The sequence below is a fragment of the Pithys albifrons genome, chromosome Z (assembly GCF_047495875.1).
Source record: "Pithys albifrons albifrons isolate INPA30051 chromosome Z, PitAlb_v1, whole genome shotgun sequence".
Lineage (NCBI taxonomy): Eukaryota > Metazoa > Chordata > Aves > Passeriformes > Thamnophilidae > Pithys > Pithys albifrons.
The window spans coordinates 73,633,202-73,657,383 of record NC_092497.1 but is presented as its reverse complement, the minus strand read 5'-3'; the positions used below and the strand labels follow the sequence as shown (position 1 = coordinate 73,657,383).

Sequence of the window (24,182 nt, the reverse complement as noted above, 5' to 3'; positions counted from 1 at the left end):
CATTTCCATATTTTTTGTTACAGACAGCGTAATTCCCTCCTGCTTCCCTCCCATGTCCCAATATTTTATAAATTAATTCACTTTAACCTGAGTCTTAGTAACATGGCAGCTGGCCTAAATTCTTGATCTAAACCCAAAAGTCTGTCTATGGGCATGAACAGACTTTAGGTCTGGATGGGGAAAGCCAGATGTGATGCTGCAGTGCAACAGCACTCCCCAAATCCTGTTGAGCTCCACATATTCCAGTAGGCATGTGAGCAGGAATGGTCCCCAGTTTCACTCTCTTCAAGTTATGGGATAACATGAAGCTTTATGTCAGATGAATAACTACACAAATGGAAGGTGGCAAACTCCCAGGTAACACAGCTGAAATCTTGTAGCTGATGCCTCCAAGAGTTCAGAATCAGGTAAGTTGGACAACTTTAAATTCATTGATTTCACTAGTTCAGATGAAACTTTATTTAGTCTCTCTGTGACAAAATCACAAAGCATCTGTAGTGGCATGCTCTGTGATGGAAAGGCTGTTGTCCTTACAGACAACACTCTGCACATATAACTGCACTTATATTAATGAGGGAGCGGGAAAAAGAAAGAAAAATGCATCTTAGAAGTTACTTATGTTTAATGCTTAAAAGTCTGAATGCACAAATCTACCATTATAGAAGTACTGGTGGTCAATACAATGCATTAGAACTATGTACAGTGACACAGTTTAGTATCAAAATCTTTCTACAATGTAGAATATTACGAAACTGTAATGACATCAAACACTAAGCACTTAAGACACCATTTTTTGCTACCACATTTGGAACATCAATAAACAGTCCATTTTAACTTGCAGCATCAATCCATTTCTAGTATGAAATTAAGTAATTTTCTACTTATACAATAAGATTTATCTACATGGGTCTTTTGATTTTGATCCATAGCAGCAAAGGCACTGTACATCAGCAGATCCACAGACTTAAAGATTTTTTTTTAAAGCATTCAAAAAAAAAAGTCACAGATCATAGTTTAACAGCAACAACAACAACATAAAAAGATAACATGTTGTCTCTGGCACAATGGCTCAGTCTGCGTCCTTTTAGAGACATCCAATCAAGACTTGGATTGAACTGCTGGCGAACAAAGCAAGTCCTTATCCCAATAAGAATCCATTCCTTTTTGTATGTCGGAATGAGTACTCTTTAAATCCTACCTCGGAGGTCATTGCTTTTGTAGTGTGTATATTGGTAGGCATCCATTCTTATTTCAGTGCAGTTTCCAAAGAACATATCAAATATTTTTCATAATCTCTTGTAATTGAAAAATTGCCCAAAGACACATATCCCCATTTTCAAGGAAACATTGCAAAAGTTTCCAGAAGTAACAAAGGTGATTCTCTGAGGCAACTTATTGTACTCTCTACAATATAACAGAGAGGTGTTTATATTAAAAAAACCTAGCTTGACACCAAAATGCTTTATGTTTATCAACAGAGAAGCATTGAGAACAAATCTGTACACAAGATGCTATATTAACATTGCAAATATATAAATTAGCACATTCTTACTTAAATTTAATTTAGATGTGAACTGAATTTGCCGTTCGTCACAGGCATGTAGATCACTGTCTACAGCTTGCAATTTCCTAATTTTCCAAGACTGTCTGAAATAGTTAAGATACAGCATCTTCCCACCAAATAATTATACCGTAATAACACTTAGAGGTCTCATCCAAGAACAAGACTAAAAAATATAACAAAGTTTATTTTTTTAAATAGAAACTACAAGTCTATTTAGTGTAACTTTAACTACCTCCTGAACATCCTTCTCCAAGATCCCCAATTTATCCACCTGCAAAAACACAAGTACATAATGCATTTTTCAAACTAAAGCCGGGCAGACAGCTTTATTTAATCATTGTTAGAAAGCCTTCTTTAAACAAAATAAATACATTACAGCTATAATACATAATAAAGAGTCAAGTTTACTGTTCAGTATGCTTATTCCAACTTCTTCCAAGTAGGTATCTGACAATTTAGTATCACAAGTTCCTAATGAACATTCACAAATCAAAAGCAATTTAAGAAGGTAAAAATAAATTCCACAGCTGTGATAAGCATTTAAGTTTTCAGTTTAGAAAGAAAAACCAAAAGGAATATATAGCAAAGTGCTAGGAGAAGGAGTTCTGTCTGTATTCAGATTTGCCTCTAATAAATAACTTCATAGACTGTAGCCTTCTTGTCCCCAGAGCCAGTGACAATGTATTTATCATCCACAGAGATATCACAGCTAAGCACAGAGGATGATTCTTTGGACTACAAGAAAAGAAAAAAAAACAGAAGAAAAAAATTACAACTTTCCAATCCTTCAATCCTGAAGGGCTTGAAGATTAATTGAAAGAGTTTACAGACAGGGAATACACCAAAAGCTCATTTCAGTATTGGTACTGCAGGGGCACCTTTCGTTACAAGGCTGTATTTCCCAATTTGTTCCACAAAAAGATCTATGACAAAATCAAGCAGCTGTGGAAAGGGAAGTGAATGTTATGGACCTAAAGATAATCTATCAATCCAACAAACAGAAGCAGTCTTTTCTATAAACTTCACAAGAAATGAGCATTTATTGATATCTTATGGATTGGATTTGCATAAAAATGAATTAAAAGCCAGCATCCTCCTTCTTTTTTTCATTGTAAACCAGCAATTCACAGGGAGAAGCACTACAAAGCCCTATCCACCCACAGGTATGAAACAAAGAGACTCCACAGAAGCAACTTTATCTCCTCTCACTACTTCCCCAACATAGAAGACAAAGGTTTTGCACAAAGGAATTTACATAATCGGAGAGCCAGCAGGACGCACAACAATTGTATAGCAGGTGGATGGGAGACAGGAAACACCAGGTTGCAGTAGCTTTGTCTCCTCCGGCTTTTCTGTATGTGCTGTGATTATGTGTGTGTATTGTCACATTTACCTTGCTGTTTCAGTACATGTTTTCTTTATATAACCTATGTCCACACTGTTTTCTGCCTGTCACTGAAAGAGCTAAACACTTCACAATCATGCTATGTTTAGATGAAGACACCTCCGCTTCATCACAAAGGAAGTTTCCTTATCTAGCCCTCATTGAGAAAGCTGTACTGGAGTTTTTAACATCACTTTTAAGGGAGATGTGCTCTTGTTAGGATGATTTGGGCTGTCTATGGGACTTGGGTACTGTATCACAGCAGTATGAACAGGAAAGTGAGAAAGGAGTATTAAAACAAATTTTTGACTAAAGGGCTACTGTACTGCAAGAGCTGAATTACTGAAATGTTTGAAAGGACAAAAGCATATTTTTTTCTAATTAAAGACAAACTCTTAAGAAACAGTAAATCAGCTGCATTTTCATCTAAAAACTCCTTAAGCTATTGACAGACCCTGTGATGTGCAGCTCTACTGCACTGTAATGTATGTGGACAATAGCTTTTAGGAGATTATTACCTGGAATATACTGGCTCCGTAAGGTGTTCTCCAGGCATTAAGAAGATTATCTTTTCCAGTGCTTACAAACCATTTGCCTGTAACAGATTGTTTAAATGTTATTGCTGCATCTTGTTTTCAATGAACGCACCTCAAGAAACAGATTGATCATAACAAAAAAGCATGCACACATATCCAAAGAACAGTAACATTTTCATCTGGTTGCACTGTGATGTTCAATCACAAAATACACACTACACACAAAGTAGTCATGTAGAGTTTTTTAAATAACTTTAATACTTAAATGTAATACCATTTTTTAACTACAACCTATAGTTAAGTATCTATATTATACTTTCTTTTAAAGGCAGTCTTGAATGAATTTCTCAGGAAGGAAAACACTGATATATCAAGATTTACTTACCACAGTGAGCAAATTTGAGTGACAACACACAGCTCTCGTGAAGATGCAGCTGGTACTTGTCCGGCTTAGTAACATGCAGCACCTCAACATTGCTGTTCTCCATTCCTACTGCCAACCACTCACCAGTTGGGCAATAGCCCAGTGAGAAGATCTGTAATTAGCCCAGCACATGCTTCAATCAGTTAAAGAATGAGCTTGAGATATTCAAAACCAATGTCTGCTACACTGTTAACATTATGCAAAATCAGATATTTGGGCTACTACAGTTTTAAAGATATGATAATCCAATTACTACAGATATCTAGATAAATTAGTTCATGCAAGCACAGCTGTAAAACAATGCTATTGAATGCTATTAAAACTGCAATAGTGAAGTGCTGAATCAAGTTGTAAAAGTTAATGTCCGAGCTTATCTGACAGCATTTAAAAATATGTTCATAAAGTATTTTTGAACCTGAATCTACAGAAATGGAAATAGATTGCACACAGAAACACTTTAATTTGGCACTTGTTTTGCATAAAAGATTCTCCATTACTCACATGGAAGAAATACTAATCTATCACATAGTCATAATCCAGAAAGACATTTAGCTGCCACATCAATTAAAAAAAAAAAAAAGTATGATACTAAGTGAAAAATTCTTTGGAGTTCTTTTAGAGTCTGCTTTTCTTTTTAAACAAACAAACAAACAAACAACAAAACCCCAAACCAATAACGAAAAAAAACCCAAACCACCAAAAAAAGTGCTTGTTTTGAAAAACCATGACAAACTTTTCTTAACATGTCAAAGCTTCTGAGATTGAACCTGTGATGTGAAATCATGTTGCTGTAGCTGTCTCCCTTCTCTGAGATCCCAGGATCTGACAGTATTGTCCAAGCCTCCTGTCCATAGTTTGGTGCCATCATTAGAAATGTCAATACAGCTTGCTCCATCTGTGTGACCCTGAAATTGCCTGAAAACATTGAAAGAAGATAAGAATGTTCTTGCACTGGAAAGAGTCAGTTCTGAGAAAGCATGTAAAATAACTCCTTTTTCTATCAGTCCCTAATACTGAGCCATTGAAGGCAACAGTAACATAGATTCCAATAGCAACCCCAGATTAATATAAACTCTGGGACAACCATGTAACTTTTTTAATTGATGAAGCGATCAGGTGAGACAGCCAAGTGCTAATCTGATTTCAAAAAGCACACTTTGAAAGTCAGGTCGTCTAGAAATCTTTGCTGCTGACTGTGTGTGATGCCCACTATTCAACTCCCAAAATTCATTCCCCCCAAAGGAATGTAGCATGATCAGAAAACTCACATTAGTTTAAGGAGAATCTGCAGGTTACCAAAGATAAAAAAACCAGAGAGTGGTCTAAACGGGAACATCAGGAAATAAAACTCCAACTTTACATGCAATACTAATACACTATATGTAAAAACATACACAGAGAGAAGCTCTGTATAACTCACTCCTAGCTTACTGTACATCAGTGTTGATAAGCAACCCATACCACTAAGAAGCTAAGTTTGCAATGCAGTAATTTACATATATCTTTACCCAAGACATACTTGCTGGACAGTAAGAGCAGTGTATTGCACAGAAACATGAAAATCAACTGCACAAAGAATCTACAACACTGTCAACATCAGCTGATATTAGGGAATTATAGTTATGGGCTGCTCAGTAGGGCTGAAACTACAAAACTCTCAAAAACTATGAATAATTATATAGACTTGTATCAAGGTATTACCATGGCTATTGGCAAACAACAAGTACTGGAAGTATCTATACACAGAGAAGATAGCATACATATATAGGCAAAAGTTCACATAAGGCTGAGTATATTTAATTCTCCACAACCTGATGATCCAGTTCTCTCGACCTACCTTACTAAAGTCTGGTTATGCAGATCCCACACTGCAATGTTCCCATCGCTACAGCAAGAGAAGCAGACCTTGGAATCAGGGCTGATAGCTAAGGCATAGCAAGCTGGAGCAGAAGATGTCAGCTCTGCTTTGATGCGAGGAGTTGGAGCTGCCAGGTCCCAAATGGATAACGTGCTGGCTTCTCCACCAACAATCAGGGTGCGGCCATCAGGGAGCAATCTGCAGGAACGGATGTAGTTGTCTCTGTTCTGTGGAGACAGAAGCCATCAAGAGATTACTCAAGAGGAAAGAAAACAGCATTAACATAAGAGCAGAAATCCATCGAAGTATTGTATTCCCTCTGGTTTTAATGAGCCATTTATACTTATGACAATGATAAAGTATATTAATGCCAGAAAATTAGATGACATTAGGGAAGTATTTCAGCTTGATCTATAAAATTCAGTAGTGAGAGATATTTAATCTTAATTAGCATCAAAATGCAAAGACCTGAACCCAGCCCAAAATAATTCGAGATAGCTGTATCTGACAGCTGGTATAGAAAGTTACGTTTTCATACTCTGTTTATTTCAGCACATTAACCTCTCAGCATGGAAGAGTACCAAATTCCCTGAACACTTCCTAGCTTCCCATTCCAGTGAGACTGGCTGCCACGATCTAGGAGATGTCAGAGGAAAATATTTTGGTAATTTTCTTCATTTGTGTAGCAACTTATGTAGCAATTTATTCTAAGTCTACATGTGCTGCACAGTTCTCATTTTACTGCCTCTGTAACAAGCAGTAAGAACTGGTAAATGACGAAAGGAAAGATGCTAACAATAGTGGATCTTGTTAGCACATTCAAATAATTTGTGAATAACACTCAGGAATATTTTTAATTGTCACATTAAGACAGGGCAATCCATTTGTACACAGACACAGACATAAAATATGTGACACAATCTTCAAATATTCTGAGAATACAGCTGCAAGACAGAAATTTTAAGCATGACAAGATATCAAGCTTTGCGATTGCCAACAAGTGACAAAGTTTATAAACAGTAACTGCTGTGCTGTCTTCGTTCTTTCCTCCTACCAATACAATTTTAGGATATTAAAAATGTTTTGATTCTTTGTGGGGAAAAAATCCACAAGTATGGCAAGGAACACACTTCAACCTCAGTCCTAAAAGAAACAACAAAATTACAAATGCAATACCAACCTTTGATACCATGACAGCACTCAAATACCCACTACTTTTGCACCTAAGCTGTATCACTGCAATCCTAACACATCCTCCTGTCCTCTTACATTGCCATATACTGCTGTTCACCTACCAGGCAGTCCAGCTGAGAGACAGGGCTCTTGTTGCCAGGGTGGCTGATGTCCCAGACTTTGACGCACCCCTTCCCACCCGTGTACACGTGTCTCGTGGGGTTGCTGATGGTAACTGCACACACAACTTCCCCATGGTTCAGAGTGTTGATCTGACGTGCATGACGAGGGATTCCTGGACCGATGAGGGCATCAGGAGGGAATGGAACTGGCTGCATCTGACCATCTGCACTTACATGAAATGAGTATGCACTGAGGGGGAAAAAATTATAGGGGTGATTTAAAGAGTTTTTTTCAAGGCTGTTTAAGCAAATAGAATCAAAGACATGTTTCAGATTGTGCCCTAAGCACAATATTTTCACAATCCTTTTCAAAGATACTTCAAAGAATATTTTGAGTTGGAAGGGATGTTTGAGTCCAGCTCTTAAGTGAATGGTCCATACAGAGATCAAACATACAATCTTGGTGTTATCAGCACCATGCTCTAACCAACTAACATTAGCTTTGTTAATCAGCTAATATCAGGTATGTTAATTATGCAAAGAAGAAATATTTACCTGTATTTATCTACAGCATGGCCCTCAAACTCACCTTTTAATGTGAAAATGTCAAGCACCAATCAAACTCACACAATGATGCTTTCTGGCATGAGTAAGGCTATAGGACACTATTCTTAATTTTGGGGCATAGGCATTCTTAAACTTGCAGGATGGGGATATCACTGTATGCAGAGAAGGGAAGGAAGGTAGGGTCAGGGCCCCCTGAAAGACAGAAATAATTGGCTGGCGGCTGCGGAGCATGGCGGCTAGCTGCGCACCAGGGGACATTTGGTTGCTTGCTTTACTGACTCTAATGTGGCAGCTTCAGCTGGACTTCTGCCAATCTGCCCCAGGCCCCTTTAGCTAAGCTGCCCAGTACTGTACCCAAGGGTGCAGTGAAACCTCCACCGACCACAAAAGAGCTAAGTCCTCAAGGTACAGTTGCTGACAGCTGACATGACAGACCAGCAAAAATACACTGGAATGGAATTTTTTGTTGGGGCTTGTTTTGTTTGCTTGTTTTTGTTGTTGTTGGTTGGTCGGTTGGTTTTCGTTTTTGAGGGGGGGTTGTTGGGTTTTTTTTGTTTGGTTGTTGTTTTGTTTGGCTTTTGTTTTCTGGGGGGGTTGTGTGGGTTTTTTTGTGGTTTTGTTTTGCAGTTTTTGTGTTTGTTTGTTTGGATTTTTTTAGTTTTTCGTTTTTCCAATGGACCTGACACAACTACTCTTGCCAAAATTGGGGATCTCACTGAGAAAGAACGTGTTGTGCGATTGCCACTTATGCCACCTGTGAATAACCTATCAACAGCTTTGCCTCAAAATATTTTCCAGGGAGAACAGTTAGGTTGTGAAATTGTCTTGTTCTGAGATGCTACGTGACATATCACATCTACTGCAAGAGCACAAACTTTGTAAGAGGGCTTAAGGTATGCTTAACGAAAGGCTTTCATTTCCTTAGACCTAAAAAACCATCATAGTACTGATGAAAAATCCATTATCACAATGGTGGGATGAGAAAAGCTCACAAAAAAAATCATTTGATGAGAATACTTTCTAAGCTCACTTTCTTAATTAATGCTTCAAAGTCACTGAAGGAAGGCAGTATTCAGAATTCAACTACTGAATTTGTCATTTAAGATTCACAGTACATTAACACTAGAACAATAATTGTCAGTGGGACAAAATGCAAATGCACTTTCATCTTTCTGCCCTATTCCCAGTGCTTTACATACTTTTCTCACTCTGCACTCTGTTTCTTGTTCTGGCAGGTCTGAGTGACAGATCCTATCATGTTCTCCATTTTTTGACACTAAACACATTCAAGAAACAGCAGGACAGGCTTCTGTGATTGACAAAAGAACTGCCTATATGAGTAGTATAAGGGTTCAATCATCACTACAAAAATCCAGAATATCTTCCTTGTTATCTCCCTACTTCCTCTTTGCGCAGTATGATACTGAAAAAAGTAGCTGATGGTCATCTGACATCAAAACAAGTGGAACTTCATAATCCTTTTTTCTGATTTCTGTACACAGTCACACTCTGCAAAGCTGCATTGAGTGTATGATACCTTTATCAGTCAAAGTGGTTTTTAGCATCCTTATAAAGTACATGGGGAATATATTTTAAAATTACAAAAATAAGCCTTAGATCTTATATTTTCCTCACTCTGTTCATTACTCCACACCAGAATATGTGTTTAAACTTGCTTTGTTGCTTGGTTTGGTTTTGTGCTCACTGAGTGGTTTCTTTTCTTCCCCCCCAAGAACTTACACTGCTTACTGATGTACTGTAAAAATCTTACAAAGATCTGACACTATAAACAGATGGTGAGAACCTTTTCCTTCTTTTCCCATTAGCTACCTGTCTTATTTATATATTTTATAATACTCAACAGTTTGATGTATTTCTAATGTGAAAATAAAGTTATTAGGTGCCAGATTCCTGATGTACCACATGCTGTCCAATCCGTTTTGAGACACCTAACAGTGCAGAGAATTTACATAACTTTTCCTCCAAGGGAAAAGAAAAAGGAGAATGTAACAATCCTGAATGGAAGCTGTGAGAAGTACTACGCTTAAGATGAAGAAAAGTCAATGCAATCATGCTAAAAGTACCAGAGATTTTAAAAGTTTCATGCCCTACAGTAGACAAATGATAGTTACATTTAAATGTTTAAAATAGACATCAACACGGCAACAACATTCAAACCCCTTGGAGATGTGCCAGAATGGAACTGATTTCATTTCAGTTTGCCTCATGTTTTATTCTCCTAAATTCTGCAATCAAGTGAGATATAAGCAGGGAGGTCTCCACATCCCTGCATTTGCCAGTTGTCAGACCACAGCAAGCAAAGCCTAATAGATCCAGTCACACTTCCTTCCAGGTCACTAACTCCATCTGGGATGAACTTAAATCTGAACATTACATCAAGACATTTCTAAGAGCCCACTGTACATACTGGATGAAGATCTGTGCCCCACAGAATTTTTAATGCAAGCAGCTAGTCTGTAAGCAGCTAGTCTGCAAGCTGCTGTACACCAATTTCCATAATTGCTGCATGCAGCCACCTAACAAGGTGGCACAACCAGCAGAAAAGTCAACTTAAGGCAGTTATCAGTGTGTGATGCCTAAGCGATTGGTCCTGGTTTGATTTGTGTGACACACATGTACAAGAGGAGGTCCAGGCACTAGGCCTGATTGCTTATGTCACCATATGTTTTTAATCCTGCATGTCTGCAAGCTCACTGGAAGGTTAAGTATGCATTTCCTCACATACATGCAAGTGTGTAACTAACCCCAATCACTCTTCCACAAACATGTTCTGACATAAAGGAGCTGGAGAAGAAACAGAGTAAACATCCCCTGACCTTCAAACACTGCAGTGTGAGCTGATCAGAGTCTCCCACAGTGTCACAAGGAAGTGGAACTACATGACCAAACATAAAATCCGGACAAACACGGTTTATGTAGCTGCTTTAGGTTTTCTCCTCTCTTAACTCAAGAGGAATATGAGCAGAGTTCTTTGTAATTCTTCTTTAGAGGCTCACAACATGTGAAGCCTGGTACAGCAGGTCACCTTTTACAGTCAGCTCTGTAAAGGATGAATCTGAATATTATGATAAAATAATTCTTTCCAGCATTTTAAATCAAACAAAACATTCCAGTGTTCCTTTCTCTACACATTGTTTTTTATAGCAGCTGCTAAGTGTGCAAGTAATTGCAAGGCTTTTGTGAATAAACATGTAACTTTTTCAACTCAGAAGCAGAGTACAGTAAAGATGGAAAGCTGAGATCCTATTCCAGTTTTCATTTCCACAGATGACCAACCAGTCAGATTTGAAGTTCAGCTCCTTTTTTCATTTCTTCGTATCCTTTACACTATTTCATCCACTCCCTCCTGACTGCTATTAGTCTTCAAAACAAATTTATAAATGTAACTTTAAGATTAAATAGGGATTCTCCTGCTCTTGTTGAGTAGCTGTATTTATTTCTATTCACACAATAGTTTTGAGTAGCTAAGGGGAATTCTAACCAGCAAGGTTGAATGAATTTTAAAGCTGAATGTTTGATACTCACGGTTTTCCTCCTGGGATGCCTGTGAGACTGGGAGGGATGCCTGGGACTCTCATGTGATGATGTGGATCAAACCCAACCTATAGTTTTCCCCAAGCAAAACAAAACAGTGTATTAAAGTAAAAGTTTGTCAAAGGAAGACTGTTTAATTCACATTCTCCATAGCATACTCCCCAAACTACAAAGAGAGTGAACTGGTGTTAAACCCACAGATCTCATATTTAATATAAGCTGCTCTCAAAACTAAACGCACTAACAGCAAACACTTACCACTGGAGATCGCCCATAAGCTGCTGCTGCTGCTGCTGCTGCAGCTGCTGCACTCATTTGAGGGGAAATATTGTGCAGACCGGCATAGGCAGCTCCAGGGCTGGTCAGCTCCCCATTCATACCAGCATGTGGCACGATACCAAATGGAGTAGGATAAGGACAAGGTACTGCCATAGGTGTTCTTAAACCTGAACCTATGGAGGGGGTAAAAGAAGAAAAAAGTCACAGAGGCATTCTAAACCCATCAGATGAAACACGAATTTAGCTAACAGAAAAAAAACCCTAACATGTTAAAACAAAAAACCTTAAACCAACAAAAACCGCAACAAAAAACCACACACACTGTATTACAGGGCTGATGAAACAGCTCAGCACACAGTTTAAGCAACTTTAACATACTGGTTTGTCACTTCTAATTAAAAGGGACCATGGCAAGGGACAAATGGCCACTGTTTCACCCCATCAAAATTTATGGACACTAACCTATTGGGTCCACACCTGGGGGTTTGCCAGGCACTGGCCTCAGTCCGGGAGTGGAGTTGCTGCCTGGAGTTGGGGCATCAGTCCGTGGAGTTGGGGTATTTGATTTAGACACAGGAGTGGTAGATTTCTCATTCTAATCACCAAAATGGAAAAAGGAAGAGAGTTTGTAAGTTATTTCAGTTTTATAGAGAGTCACTGGAAAGAAAAACAACCAGGATGTGTATGATTAGTGGTATTTAGCTTTCAGGCTTGGGTTTCAACAGTCCCTGGCAATGAAGAGGAGCTGAAGAAACACTGAAAATGATGGAACGGCTTTGGTTATTAACTACAGCCTTCACAGCTTTCCTCATCAGGAGCATCCATATGATCCAGAATGAGGCAAATAACAGAAAATCACTGCCAGCTGACAACTGGTGACATATGTAAAATCTGGCAGTGGTCTCACTCTGCTCATGGACCTGCTCCCATTATGTTTATGATTTTCTATGAAAGGCCACTGCAGGATGGACAAGAAGAGCACAAAAAAAATCCCCTAAGAGACCAACAACTCATGCCCATGCATAGTGCTAGAAAAATGGGATGGAGACAGTGAGGGGTATAAAGTCAGGAACTGTGCAGTGCTGCTCCTGTGACCAGCTTGTTCATCAGACAAACCACTGACTCTCCAGACCTGTAATGCCACCATCTTTCCTAAACATTCGCTTTAAGCTTCCTTTTTGTTCATTTTGCTTCCTTAAATAATCACATACCCTGCCCTGTGAAGAACTGAGAGGGGAATTACTGTGCAGCTCAGGTAGGTAGGTAGGTGATTAACTGTAGTCACAAACATGAAAAGAAAGGACACCCCTTGCAGGCAGCTCTTTTTTTTGCAGTATGATTTGCAATGCAAGTCAAGGAAGGCTCTTGTAAATGACAGATTACTTTTTAGATAGCAAATAAGAATTATTGTTACTGTATACAGCCTGGTAATTCAAACAAAGCTAAGAAAAAATCACATCCAAGCAAGGAACTGAATTTGCTATAAACCACAGCACATGAACACAGCTCAAGAAACCTCTATGTACTTTTATTTATTCTCAGAATGATAGTTTTTCATATGGAGAAGAATATCACTCAGAACAGCACATCTTTCATCTACCCACACCACCAACAAAAAACCTCTTCCTGTCCCACAAGAAAGACCGTGGACTTTCTTATTATTATTTTATTAAACTCCCTTGAAGACATAAATTAAACTAATTCTAAACTGATGCTTCATAGTGCTTTACTGCACTATATTTACAGTTAAAATATGAATTGTATCCAGAAAAAAATCAGTAAAATGTATTTCAGCATATGATCATGGGTCGGGAGCATTTTTAAGCACTTACAAGGCTAAGCTCTTTGGATTTGGAGGAAGGAGTACTGCTGGAGGATGCAATAGATGCTGGACTAATTGGTGCATCTTTTTTCAGCAGTCGAGTCTTGTCCAAGCCATTTTCCCGTGGAGAGTGTGCTGGGCTCCCCCGGGGAGAAGAAGGATCCTAAATATCAGCAACATGGGTTAGCATAAAAACTGGTCACTACTGCTTGTCTTGAGCAGTCCTCCCTTTGGAATGAAGATCTGTCATAGGAAGTGACATCTTCCTTCCATTCTTTATTGATTTAGCTGATACAATTGTAAAATTGAGACAGATAATGAAGGACAATGTTTTTTTGTAAAGAAAAGTCCTAAAATTTGATGCCATTAACTATGAAAAATCATGGCAAAAATCTACGGATATTGAAATACGCAAGTAATCTCTTTCTTTCAGGTGACAGATTGAAAAGGTTTGATGCACTTGGCAGACCTGATAAAGTTAATGAATTAAGTCATGGCCAGAGCGAGAGAAAAGACCAATATTGTTATAAGCAGCAGCCTATCTTGTGCTGGGCTGGCTTCAAATACCTCAAGAGAACTTTCTGTTCATGTGAGAAACAAAAAGTCCTCTGTAGAAATAAATGTTAGAGATCTGATTTGTATTCTAAAGAAAGATGATGTGACTGGATTCCCTCATGTGTTTCACATTCCCTTATGAAGGCAAATGCCATAATCTTATTCATAAAACCAATATGCACAGAGACCACTGAAGACACCCAGACCACCATTTACTATAAGGTAGAAAAAAATATCATCATGTATACCTCATTGGAAACATCAACTACCAAGTTGTCATCACTCTTTTCACCGTCACTGTCCTGCAATGGCAAATCACAATGTGTTAAAAACAATTTATTTAATATCCCAACATCACTTAAGTATTAAGAAAAAAGAGCAGGGCTGCTCACAAGTATGCAATGTACCTACCATTCACTTTCACCAAACCTACTGTGGTCAAATACTTAGGCCACCTATAGGGCTTCAGCTTTGCAGGTTACCACAGCTACGGCATTATTCCCAGTTTTCACACTGGTGGACAAGCACATGCAATGAAAATCTTCATCCAAAGTTGCACTGCACTATGAAGTGGAGCCAAGCCAGAATCCAGATCTAATAAGTACCAGTCTAACTAAAGCTCACTACTACTGTCACGCGACATTCAGGTGCCCTGTACTTGTATTTTTAAAAACACTATGAATTCTATGCACCAAAACCTTTAATCCAATACAGACATTAGAGGTACCCAGCAAAAACCTGTTAAAAATTTCACCCTCAGTTTTAAAACGAGTTATGCAGCAGGAATCAGGGTGAAACTACAGAGGAATACTTGAGTTCAACAATGCACAATGCAGACAATTTACTCACATAACGAGCCGCTATTTCCTTTTCTTCTGTTTTCTGTTTTTTACTCTCTGAAGAATAATCTGTTGAATTTCTGTGTTTTTCTGCTGTTCTGAAACTGGCTGAGGGAGATACAGAAGAGCTCTGTAGTCCAAAAAGAGAAGGAGAAAGTACTATTGGGCACTCATTCAAAACAGTAATTCATTTGTCACTACCCTTCAATACATCTTAAGCTGATAATATTATATGGACCTGTTCTCCCAGAAACCACTTTGGGTTTTCATTAGCAACAGCTACCCATCAAGTGTCTTACATTAAAAATTGCACAATTGCACATTGTATTGCAAGAGACAGAAAAAGGCTATCTGCAGTGTCAATAGGATAAATGCAGAGCTACCTTGGGTCATTTTATGAATGCTGTGCTTGTCTTGTTTAGCTTTGTTTCATCTACAAATGTGCAATGTTAAATCAGTAGCTCCAGAAGAAAGGTATGTTTGTGTACGTGTGTGTGTGTGTGTGTGTGTGTGCGTGTGTGTTTGCCCAAGTAAATCAAAAGAAATGAAGAGGTTCAAGGTAAGTCACACTTCAGCAAATATTTGAATGAAGATTTCCACCAAAGAAAGAAGTTCTGAACAGTCTTGAAGCAGGCAAGAACAGGGAAAAAACACCTAAACTCATTTTGGTTTGATGCCTTTTACAATTATAGGCTGTGCCTGCAGAAGATGGAAATAAAATGTAGTGGGCTCAGGGATTTTCTTGCCATTCTACAGCTCTCACTCAAGTATTGATTCTTGCACATGCATGGACAGGAGAAAAAAGGAAGATAACATGTACTTTATGCACTGCCATCCAACAATTCTACTCTACTCATTTCAACAAGGCAGGCAACATCCAAAAGTTAGTGAAACCAGTATTTTGGTATACAAAAAAGGAAGCAATGAAAGAATCAAAGTTCCAACTGGGACTGATTTTAGCAGAAGCAGCAGCTTTTGGACCTACTTCAAAAAAAAAGCATTGAAGCATGCACTAAACTATATTTCACGCTGAAGTCAGTGGTTGAACATACACAAGTAAGGATGTGTTTAGGCTTTGTCCAGAATTGGAAATGACAGCAATGAAGATAAAAATAATTGTCAGTTGAAACCCTGCTGTTTCCATCTCTATCATCCTTATATAATGGGGTGGGGAGGAACAACAACTAAAGAAGTCCTTACTGAAGGATTTTATATCCTCCAATTAACCCAGAAACACTGGTTTGGGGTCCTCTATCCATTATGGACAGCTGCTGTTCCACATAAAACTGTAAACCACAGCAATCTGGTTTTGGGGTGTTTAGTGCACATCTCCCTTAGGTTTATTTTACAGCTATTAACATGAACACAAACCAAGAAATCAGCATCTACATTGAACAATTTCTGTTCCATCACTATGACAAAATTTCTTCTTTTCCTTATTACATCACAAGCTTCTGATGAGGATTTAGAACACTGAAGCACAGAAATTAAGCTGTGCTTATTGCTCAAGTCACATGAGAGAATATTCCTCCCTACTGAACCACTCTCCAATTTTGTAAAATTTCCAGCCCTTGTCAAAAGCATTTCAGATTAATGAGTGGTAGAATTTGCAAAAATTTTCCACATATTTGATTGGTACTTGTCAATTACTCTCTAAGAACACTGAGTGGAAATAAAAATTTTAGAACAAAGCTAGCGCTGAACACAGCCTGTGCCTTTCCCATTTGCCTACCTGCCTGCCTTCCTCTCTTTCTCCCTCCTTGAGAGTAAGTAGAAAAGGATTTCCCACCCTATGCAAATACATCTTAAAATACTGTTAGCTTTAAAGCAGATCATTAATCAACTATTACAGTAAATGGCACCAACTAACCAAGTTATTGCTTTGAAGCAACAACACGTGTTAAGACATTTGGAGACAGCCATGACAGTAGGTACAGAAGCACTTGAAAAAAAGACGAGGTACAAACACAACATTAAATGAACTGATGACTTGAAAAATATAGTTGTTTACTTCAATGATGTAGCATAGCCTTTTGTAAATGATTTTAATAGTATGCTCCTATTACATTTATATTAATTTACAATTTGGACGGTAGTATCTTGTAATGTGAATTCAATTCATTATTTTTCAACTTCACCCTATAGAAAGCAATTTCCTTTAAAACGAAGAAAAATAATCACCAATAGAAGTACAAATTAGAGTGGTGTCTAAAGAATTTAACTACTGCACTTATTTAAACAGAAATATTTTCATAAATTTGAAACTATATAGTTTCATTTTTCACAATCTGGTCAGCTATGTGCTATAGATACTATTTTAATCTTTGATTTCATCACTTAATAAAGTAATAAATTAAAGCTCCCTACTAGAAAGATAAAACTAGCTAAGTATCATTAGCACACAAAGGATGAGCACCACATTGGGCACTGGGGCAATGCATACTGCTAAATGGGTTTATTGCTTCAAAGATGGATCAGATCTCATACCAATATGAAAAAATTCTCCTGCAGTATCTCACCTGACATTAGCAGAAGAATGGAGACAACTCACCTACTGACAGCAGGCAGACTCTCATTTCCCAACCTGAAATTAGGCCAGTATACTAGACTAACATTATTTTGCCTCAAGAGCCAATTATTACAGAACAAATCTAAACATTTCCAATTTTAACTATCCCACCACTTTCCATGCATGGAGCCAGTTTATCAATATCCCTTCAGCATCGCCTTCTCTTCCCTTCAACAAGAAATGCACCTGCCACATGAAAATCATTTGACTTCATGGGATCTCTGGTAATGGTGTTGAGAAATCTCTTATGCTAAGTAACAAACCTATGTCATATACATAGCAAATGAGCTATGGTTTAGATCTTACTACGGACCTAATGCCTACTATTTTCACTGTGCAATGGACAACACTGCTACTTGTACTGAGTTCCCTCTGTTGTCTGTAATAGATCTTCAGTCTATAAATATTTGTAAGGTTCTATTCTCATTGCTAAGTACCAGGATGGAACAATGTACTCACTGACATCACATTCCTGCATATAATCCTTTACCAACCCACACATTGGTTCCTGAGTGTGTAAGCCCACAAATTCCAAGGGACTTCCTTACATTTGCAGACTGTGAAAGAAAACTTCCATCAAAGCAAACTGTCTAGCTGACAGACTCTATTTTGTTTCTTGATTATAGCATCACTGTTCTTTCATTAAAACTCTCCTAACAGCTGCCTTTAAGAATCTGGGACAGGATGGCTACTTAGAGAAATTAAGTGATTCAGTACCATGACTTGGCAGACTGTAATTTGATGGGCCAAAGTTTTTGTTGTAGTGACTATTAAAATTTATAAAGAAATAGAGTATTTTCACACTGCTGTTTTCTTCAATAAAATGTGTTAATCCACTGGAAGAGTAGCATTTTCCTAATAAACTACACTGAATTTGATTACATACAATTAGATCAAATGTAGGAAAAAATATACTTTGGTCAAAGTAGGTTACATTTAATTTTTATTTTAGCAAAACATACCAGTTTTTCATATTTCTGCCTAGGTAGAACATTTTTACTCATGTTAAATACAACAAAATGCTGAGGAAAAACAACCAAACATACATATATTTATGTTATGGAAAGGCTGCGCACGTTGCTGCATCCACATAATTTGCTTAGGAAGTGGAACAGTGTTTTTCTAGTGATGGACCCATAGTATTTTTTGCATTAGGCTGTAAAGCACAGCATGCTGTGCTTCAGTCTATGTTTTGGGCAGTGCTCAGAGCAGTGCTAACTGAAATGATCTCCTACCACAGGGACCACTCCGTTTTCTCTCCAACTCTGGCAGGACACTGCCCCTGGTGGAGTATACCAGTGCCATACAGGTGCAAATTAAATTAATATCAAGAGTGCCATGCAAGCCTCTTGCCCAGCTGTAAAATTCTCTGCAGTACACTGTCTGTTTGGGATAATTAATAGTTCAAATTGCTAGTGAAAAACAATCACTGTTCCTCCAATGGAAATTAGTTGGTTTACACTGTAGCGTGGCAGAAACCAGTGTGGTCAGGCTGCACAGCTATCAAACCCTGCATGTCCCAGCTTCCCAAATGCTGACTCCTCCAGATGAAGACCTGGCTTGAGCAGACTAAGTGATAATTAAATGGAATCAGTGTTGAAAGTAATGACTAGAGATGACAAGATGAAAAGCCTTCCCACATGTTAAAGCTGGTAACTCTTTAAAGTATTCACGAATATGACCATTCCCCAGTGTACCCTTACTACCATTCCATAATGATGTATTTGGAGTGGAATAATTAAAACAATAATTCCCAACAAAGTGGGAATTACAAGATAATTGACCATACTGAAGTATTAAGCAAACTGCAGTAAAAGCCAAGGATGCTCAGCACTAAGGTCAATTACAGTATAATTATGTGAATGACATTATTGCTGTTATAAAGTCTGCTGAAAGTGTAAGAGAATTATAAAAATGAATACCATATGTATCACAGGGAAACGATCAGGCAGTCCAGCTACATCTCAGTATCCACTCTAACCTCATGGATCTTCTGCTCTTTGCTTTAATTTTTCAAGGTACTCTGTTGTCCTTAGGGAAGAAGAATTTCCTTACCATGTCTTTATCTTTAAAAATACACAGTGAGTAGTAATCAGGCTCACGCAGTCAGGCAGTACAACCCAGAGCACATCATTTGTGGAACAGTTCATCCACGCATAGGAGGTTGGCCAACTTCCACTCACCCATACTGTTATCAATCAGTTTTTTTATTTTTTCTTCTTTGTCTCATTCACTGCTGTTTCTCTGTGGCTGCATTTTCAGACACCAGAAAAAGCCTCAGTAATTTTAAGTGAAAAATGATACTAACTAGCTATGAAAGGGACAGAATAAAGCTGGTTTTAATATCACATGACCCTGCCTGAGCTAACTGGATCGAGTTTAGTAATCAAGCATGTGATAACTATTTTTAATACACACTATGATTAAAATGCAAACTTTGAAGTTTTATACAGCATTTTTACCCACTAATTAACTTCACTAATTGCAAAATTAATGAAGTTAATTAGAGGATAAGAGTGTTATAAAAAACATCAAAGTCTAGTTGTGCAGTGTTGCCTGCAAGAGCAATGAGAAGGCCATAAAGAAGTCCAGAATAAAGAGAAAGTGTAGGCTCAGCAGTCTTCAAAATCTAAGCATTCTCAGAAGTTTTATGTGAACAGAAATGTAGATACATATGTACATTATGAATATGGGTATGCAATTTCCTTAAAAATATCCATGTAGCTGTTTAACTTCTAAGTATTTAATCTAAGATAATTAAAAACATCGAAGTCTAGACATTATGAAATGGGTGACAAAATGAACAATAAACTACTATGGTTGTAGGCACTAATTTCAGGGTTTTTTCAACATACACTTATCAATATGCTGTAAGAGTTGAGAGGGCCACACAGCAGCAGCTGAAGATACCCAGCAATTTTGAATTATAATCCTATCAGCAAGTGGTGTTTCTCCAGCCTCTCCTGGTGACAGGTGCATGCATGGTGGTGACAAGAAAGGTAGGTATTTAAAGCAATGGTGAGGGCGGCTCAATAGCCTTTCACAGATGGATTTTTGCAACAAATCCTTTAAAATACAGCTTCTTCACTAATCACTGGCTGAAGGATATAACACATACAAGGTTTAATCACTACTGACACTATGATGAGGGTCAAAGGATGGAGAGAAGAACTGATGGAGCTTAAGTACATGTAGTGAAGAAGAACACAGCTGTGAGGTAAAAATGAAATCCAGGTTGTATATGCTAGCAAAGGCACATGAAGATGGTGAAATCAAGTATGAAAAGAGTAACAAGCACCCTTTTGGTAAGCAAGACAGTTTGAACAAAGGATCTGATTTCAGCAGGGAACAAAACAAAAGGAAACAGATGGGCAGGAAAAAGAGTTAAAACGTTTCTTATAGTTTACAGAAACTTCAAAGTTCATAAATTACAATTACCATTAAGTCTGCTCTCGCCCACATCTGCCTACTCTTAAATATTGAATTTAATTGATGGTAACAAAACCCCAGCATTGTCAAACATTCTCCCCTTTAAACTACAGAGCAATTCAAGCAACCCATTCTCTCCATTCACCACTATGATTCCGTCTCCTCCCCTTTCAACTCAACAGACTCCGGAATAAGACCACATGCCTCAGCATACAGCAGAGTAGGCAATTTGGATAGAGTGACAAGATTAGCAAAAAGGCGTTAAGGCAGAAAGTGTAATTAGTATAAGCAATACAGTAGGTGAGCTCCAGGGCTTATGCAGGCTGCGAAGGAATACCATCCCTAATGATTCCAGGAAAGGTAAGTGCTCCATCATCGGAATACTCAAAATGCTACCACAGAAAAATGTCACAGGCATTTTAGAAAGTGAATGTGAAAATCGGGGACAAACCTGCATGTTGGTCATGACAGTCTACAAACATCTAAGTGTTACTTTATCCAAAATTACATACACTGAAATGGAAGGGTCAAAGGTTGTCAAGTTACAGAGATTCAGAAGAATTCAGGGTGAATATCTTCAGAAACCTGAGTAAGCAAGAGGTGCCAAGGAAACATGAAATTACAGCTCTTCTCTACTCAAATATTTACTTGGGGTTCTAATTACTGATTTTTTCATGCTACTGCCTTCAGAAGAGGCCTGAAACAGTTTCAACAGTTCTAACAAAACAGAAACATAGAGAATACTGGCAGTTATCTAGGGAGAAAGTGCAATGGAAAGCATGCAATCACAGAGTGAAAGAAAAAGCTCAACCAGCTGGAGCATTCAATGCAGCAGTTTAATTGTGGGCTCATACCCATGAAAGGGAGAGATCAGGAAAACCACCAGGGCTGCATTACGGGCTTTGATTAAATGGCATGCCACAAGGCAATGAAAAGCAGTATGACTCACTGGCTGTTCTTCAAAAACTAGTAAGGGACACAAACAGAAAATTCGCAGCATCCAACCTATCTCCAGAATATTAAAACTATTTTCACAGCAACTGCATTTAAAAAGAATACACAAGGATACTTGGTTAGTTTTCAGAATACTAAAAAATAAACACTAAGAAGGGAATGTTTTATGATAGCTATTAAAGGCCTGTGTTAGTATGCTTTCCACTTTGTTAAAAAATACATGCAAGAATCAGGAAATCCATCTGAACAATAACCAGGTTTTGCTTAGGGTTCTCTTTTCAGACGAGGCACCATAGTAAAACTGTTATCCTTTCACTTTGCATAGTGATGAAAATGGACTGTAAGGCACCAAACCAAGCGGAATGCAAACACTTTCCTACAACGTTGCAAGCCACAGGGGCTATAAAAACCACTTCAGTACCACCAACAGAGGTTAGAAGGTAAAAAATACAGACACCTACATCCCCTAGTTTTCCCACATCAAAGCAGCAATGATCAGGCTTTAAGTGTTGCCTTCTGCAGGTATATTTAAGCAGATTCAGTTTCCATGTGACGGGTACTAACAACTTTCTCTTGGGATTTACGTTCCCTAATTTTTCATTTTGACCAGAAGGATCCAAATATCACTAGTAAGCCCCTTTCTCATTGCTTTAAAACCACAGAGATCATTCTGAAGACAGTCCCACGAGACACTCAATTTAGTTGCCTTCAATCAGGTACTGTGCCCCAGTGTCCCACATTTTGAATTTTGGTTACATCTAACAAAGGCTATATTCATGGCAAAGGTATCAGTTTTGAGTTTTCACATTTCTGTTCCCTTCCCATCTATCCACACATATCAATCTTTCAGGGAAAACCACTTTTTTCTTCCCTTCTGCCTGCTTGTCTCTAAAGGATTTTACAGTTGTTTTGCTGCAGAGATGACCTAGGACATAATATGAAAAAAAAAACAAATTATTGTTTTAACCAAGTATTTCACAGATAGAGCTGATGATCTCTTTCTATGCTTTGTGACTAGTTATCTCCCTTTCCCCTACTTTCAATCCTATTTGTTCCTGCCTTGATCAGTAGAAAGGGGGGGGTTGAGGGGGTTGGGAAGCCTTCTAAAGGCCACCGTGATTACAAAAAGCCCCCTAAAATTCAGCAGAAATGCTCACTCCACATCTTGACTGCTGCTTCTGTCAGCTGAAACATGTTCACATGGTCTTCTCTGGTATTAAGCAAGAAAATAACAATTCAGTCATCTCTTTCCCATTAGATTTTGTGTGGCTTCTCAAAGTTGGAAGACTCAATTTATTTTGTTTTTTTAATACCCGACATGATTTAGGAAGCCACAGCCACTGCTAAGCATCCACTGAAAACAGAATTCATTACCCAATCAATCTCTGAATTAGGGAGGTGAAGAAAATGTGGCTGGGTGCTACTGAATATCTGCAGATTCCAGGCCATGCTGAAGCAAAATATTCCCTCAACTATCTATAAAAAATACCTTCCACAGAGAAATCTCTGACCACTACTTTGTTCCCTCTGCCCAAATAATGTCCCAGTCCATTATATCTGCCTCACTTCATCTACGCTCACTTGCCTATGTTCCCCAGACCCTTGTTCAGGAAATTATCCCATTTCCTATTCAGGAAAGCACTCAAGCAGATGCCAGATTTGAGGCACACACTTTGATCTCAGCGAAGTCACAAGGCAGAAAAAGAAATCACAGGAATGTACATATGTGCTGAACTCTAGATGCCTACTGTGCACTATGCTGAATCTGGACCTCAGCCTGATGCAAAAATAATTGTCCCCAGTCTCATTCTTCAAACCAATGACCCTGCTAAGTGGAATGGATGGAGGAGTGGTGGGAACAGAGATTCTGCAGTCAGCTTTAAAGCAGTTACATCAGTATATAATAGCAGATTTTAAGTACAACACCTACTTTAAATACTGAAAAGATAAAACACGTGGTCCTTTCTGCCAGATTTTCAAATACATTACAGCTCTTGAACACTGTAGACTTTGCCAAGAGAAGCAGCAGTAGCTTTTACTTCTCTAGGATTTTCATTATTTATATTAGACAGGTCATGCTGTTAACATTTTAAACGTTAAAAGCACAATCAAATACTAACTTCAGGCTAACTAGAAACGTTCTGATGTTAGCAATGAGTAGCCAATACATTTTTAATTCACTTTAGAGAAGAGGAGAAGCAAAAATCTCCCTCTTGTACTCCTCCTCCTGCACTCTCCTAAGCAGTTAAGTGTCACAATTTGGCATGCACATACATGACCTTCTGTTCTACAAAAATGACTTTCTTTAGATAATTTCTGAAGACAGTTCTCTCTCATTTAAACACTTCATAATATGATACATCTTTCTGTTAGCTTTTAAGATAAGGGTACAGTAATACCTTTAAAACAACATTCTGGTTAACGCTCCTAAATTATGTAATTTGCTGGATTCAACTCTACAGTTACAATAATTTTCAAAGAAGATGGATATCATACATTACCATTATAGCTATACAACCCTGAGTTGAATTTTCCTTTGCTGAATTACTAAC

General features: G+C 38.1%; 1 protein-coding gene across 3 annotated transcripts in view; it reads right to left on the bottom strand.

The window, feature by feature from the left end:
- Positions 1 to 610: 610 nt before the first annotated feature.
- The window catches only part of LOC139684328 (transducin-like enhancer protein 4), a 98,276-nt gene continuing 74,704 nt past the window's right edge, over positions 611 to 24,182 (bottom strand). For all 3 annotated transcript variants that reach the window (XM_071580139.1, XM_071580140.1, XM_071580141.1), the window contains 12 exons: positions 14,689 to 14,808; positions 14,088 to 14,141; positions 13,295 to 13,447; positions 11,925 to 12,057; positions 11,442 to 11,635; positions 11,175 to 11,251; positions 7,062 to 7,311; positions 5,746 to 5,993; positions 4,676 to 4,823; positions 3,870 to 4,020; positions 3,467 to 3,543; positions 611 to 2,299 (listed from right to left, as the gene is read on the bottom strand). In XM_071580139.1, coding sequence (XP_071436240.1) covers positions 2,192 to 2,299; positions 3,467 to 3,543; positions 3,870 to 4,020; positions 4,676 to 4,823; positions 5,746 to 5,993; positions 7,062 to 7,311; positions 11,175 to 11,251; positions 11,442 to 11,635; positions 11,925 to 12,057; positions 13,295 to 13,447; positions 14,088 to 14,141; positions 14,689 to 14,808 — 1,713 coding nt within the window. In that variant the 3' untranslated portion in view covers positions 611 to 2,191. The remainder of the gene's footprint in view (positions 2,300 to 3,466; positions 3,544 to 3,869; positions 4,021 to 4,675; positions 4,824 to 5,745; positions 5,994 to 7,061; positions 7,312 to 11,174; positions 11,252 to 11,441; positions 11,636 to 11,924; positions 12,058 to 13,294; positions 13,448 to 14,087; positions 14,142 to 14,688; positions 14,809 to 24,182) is intronic.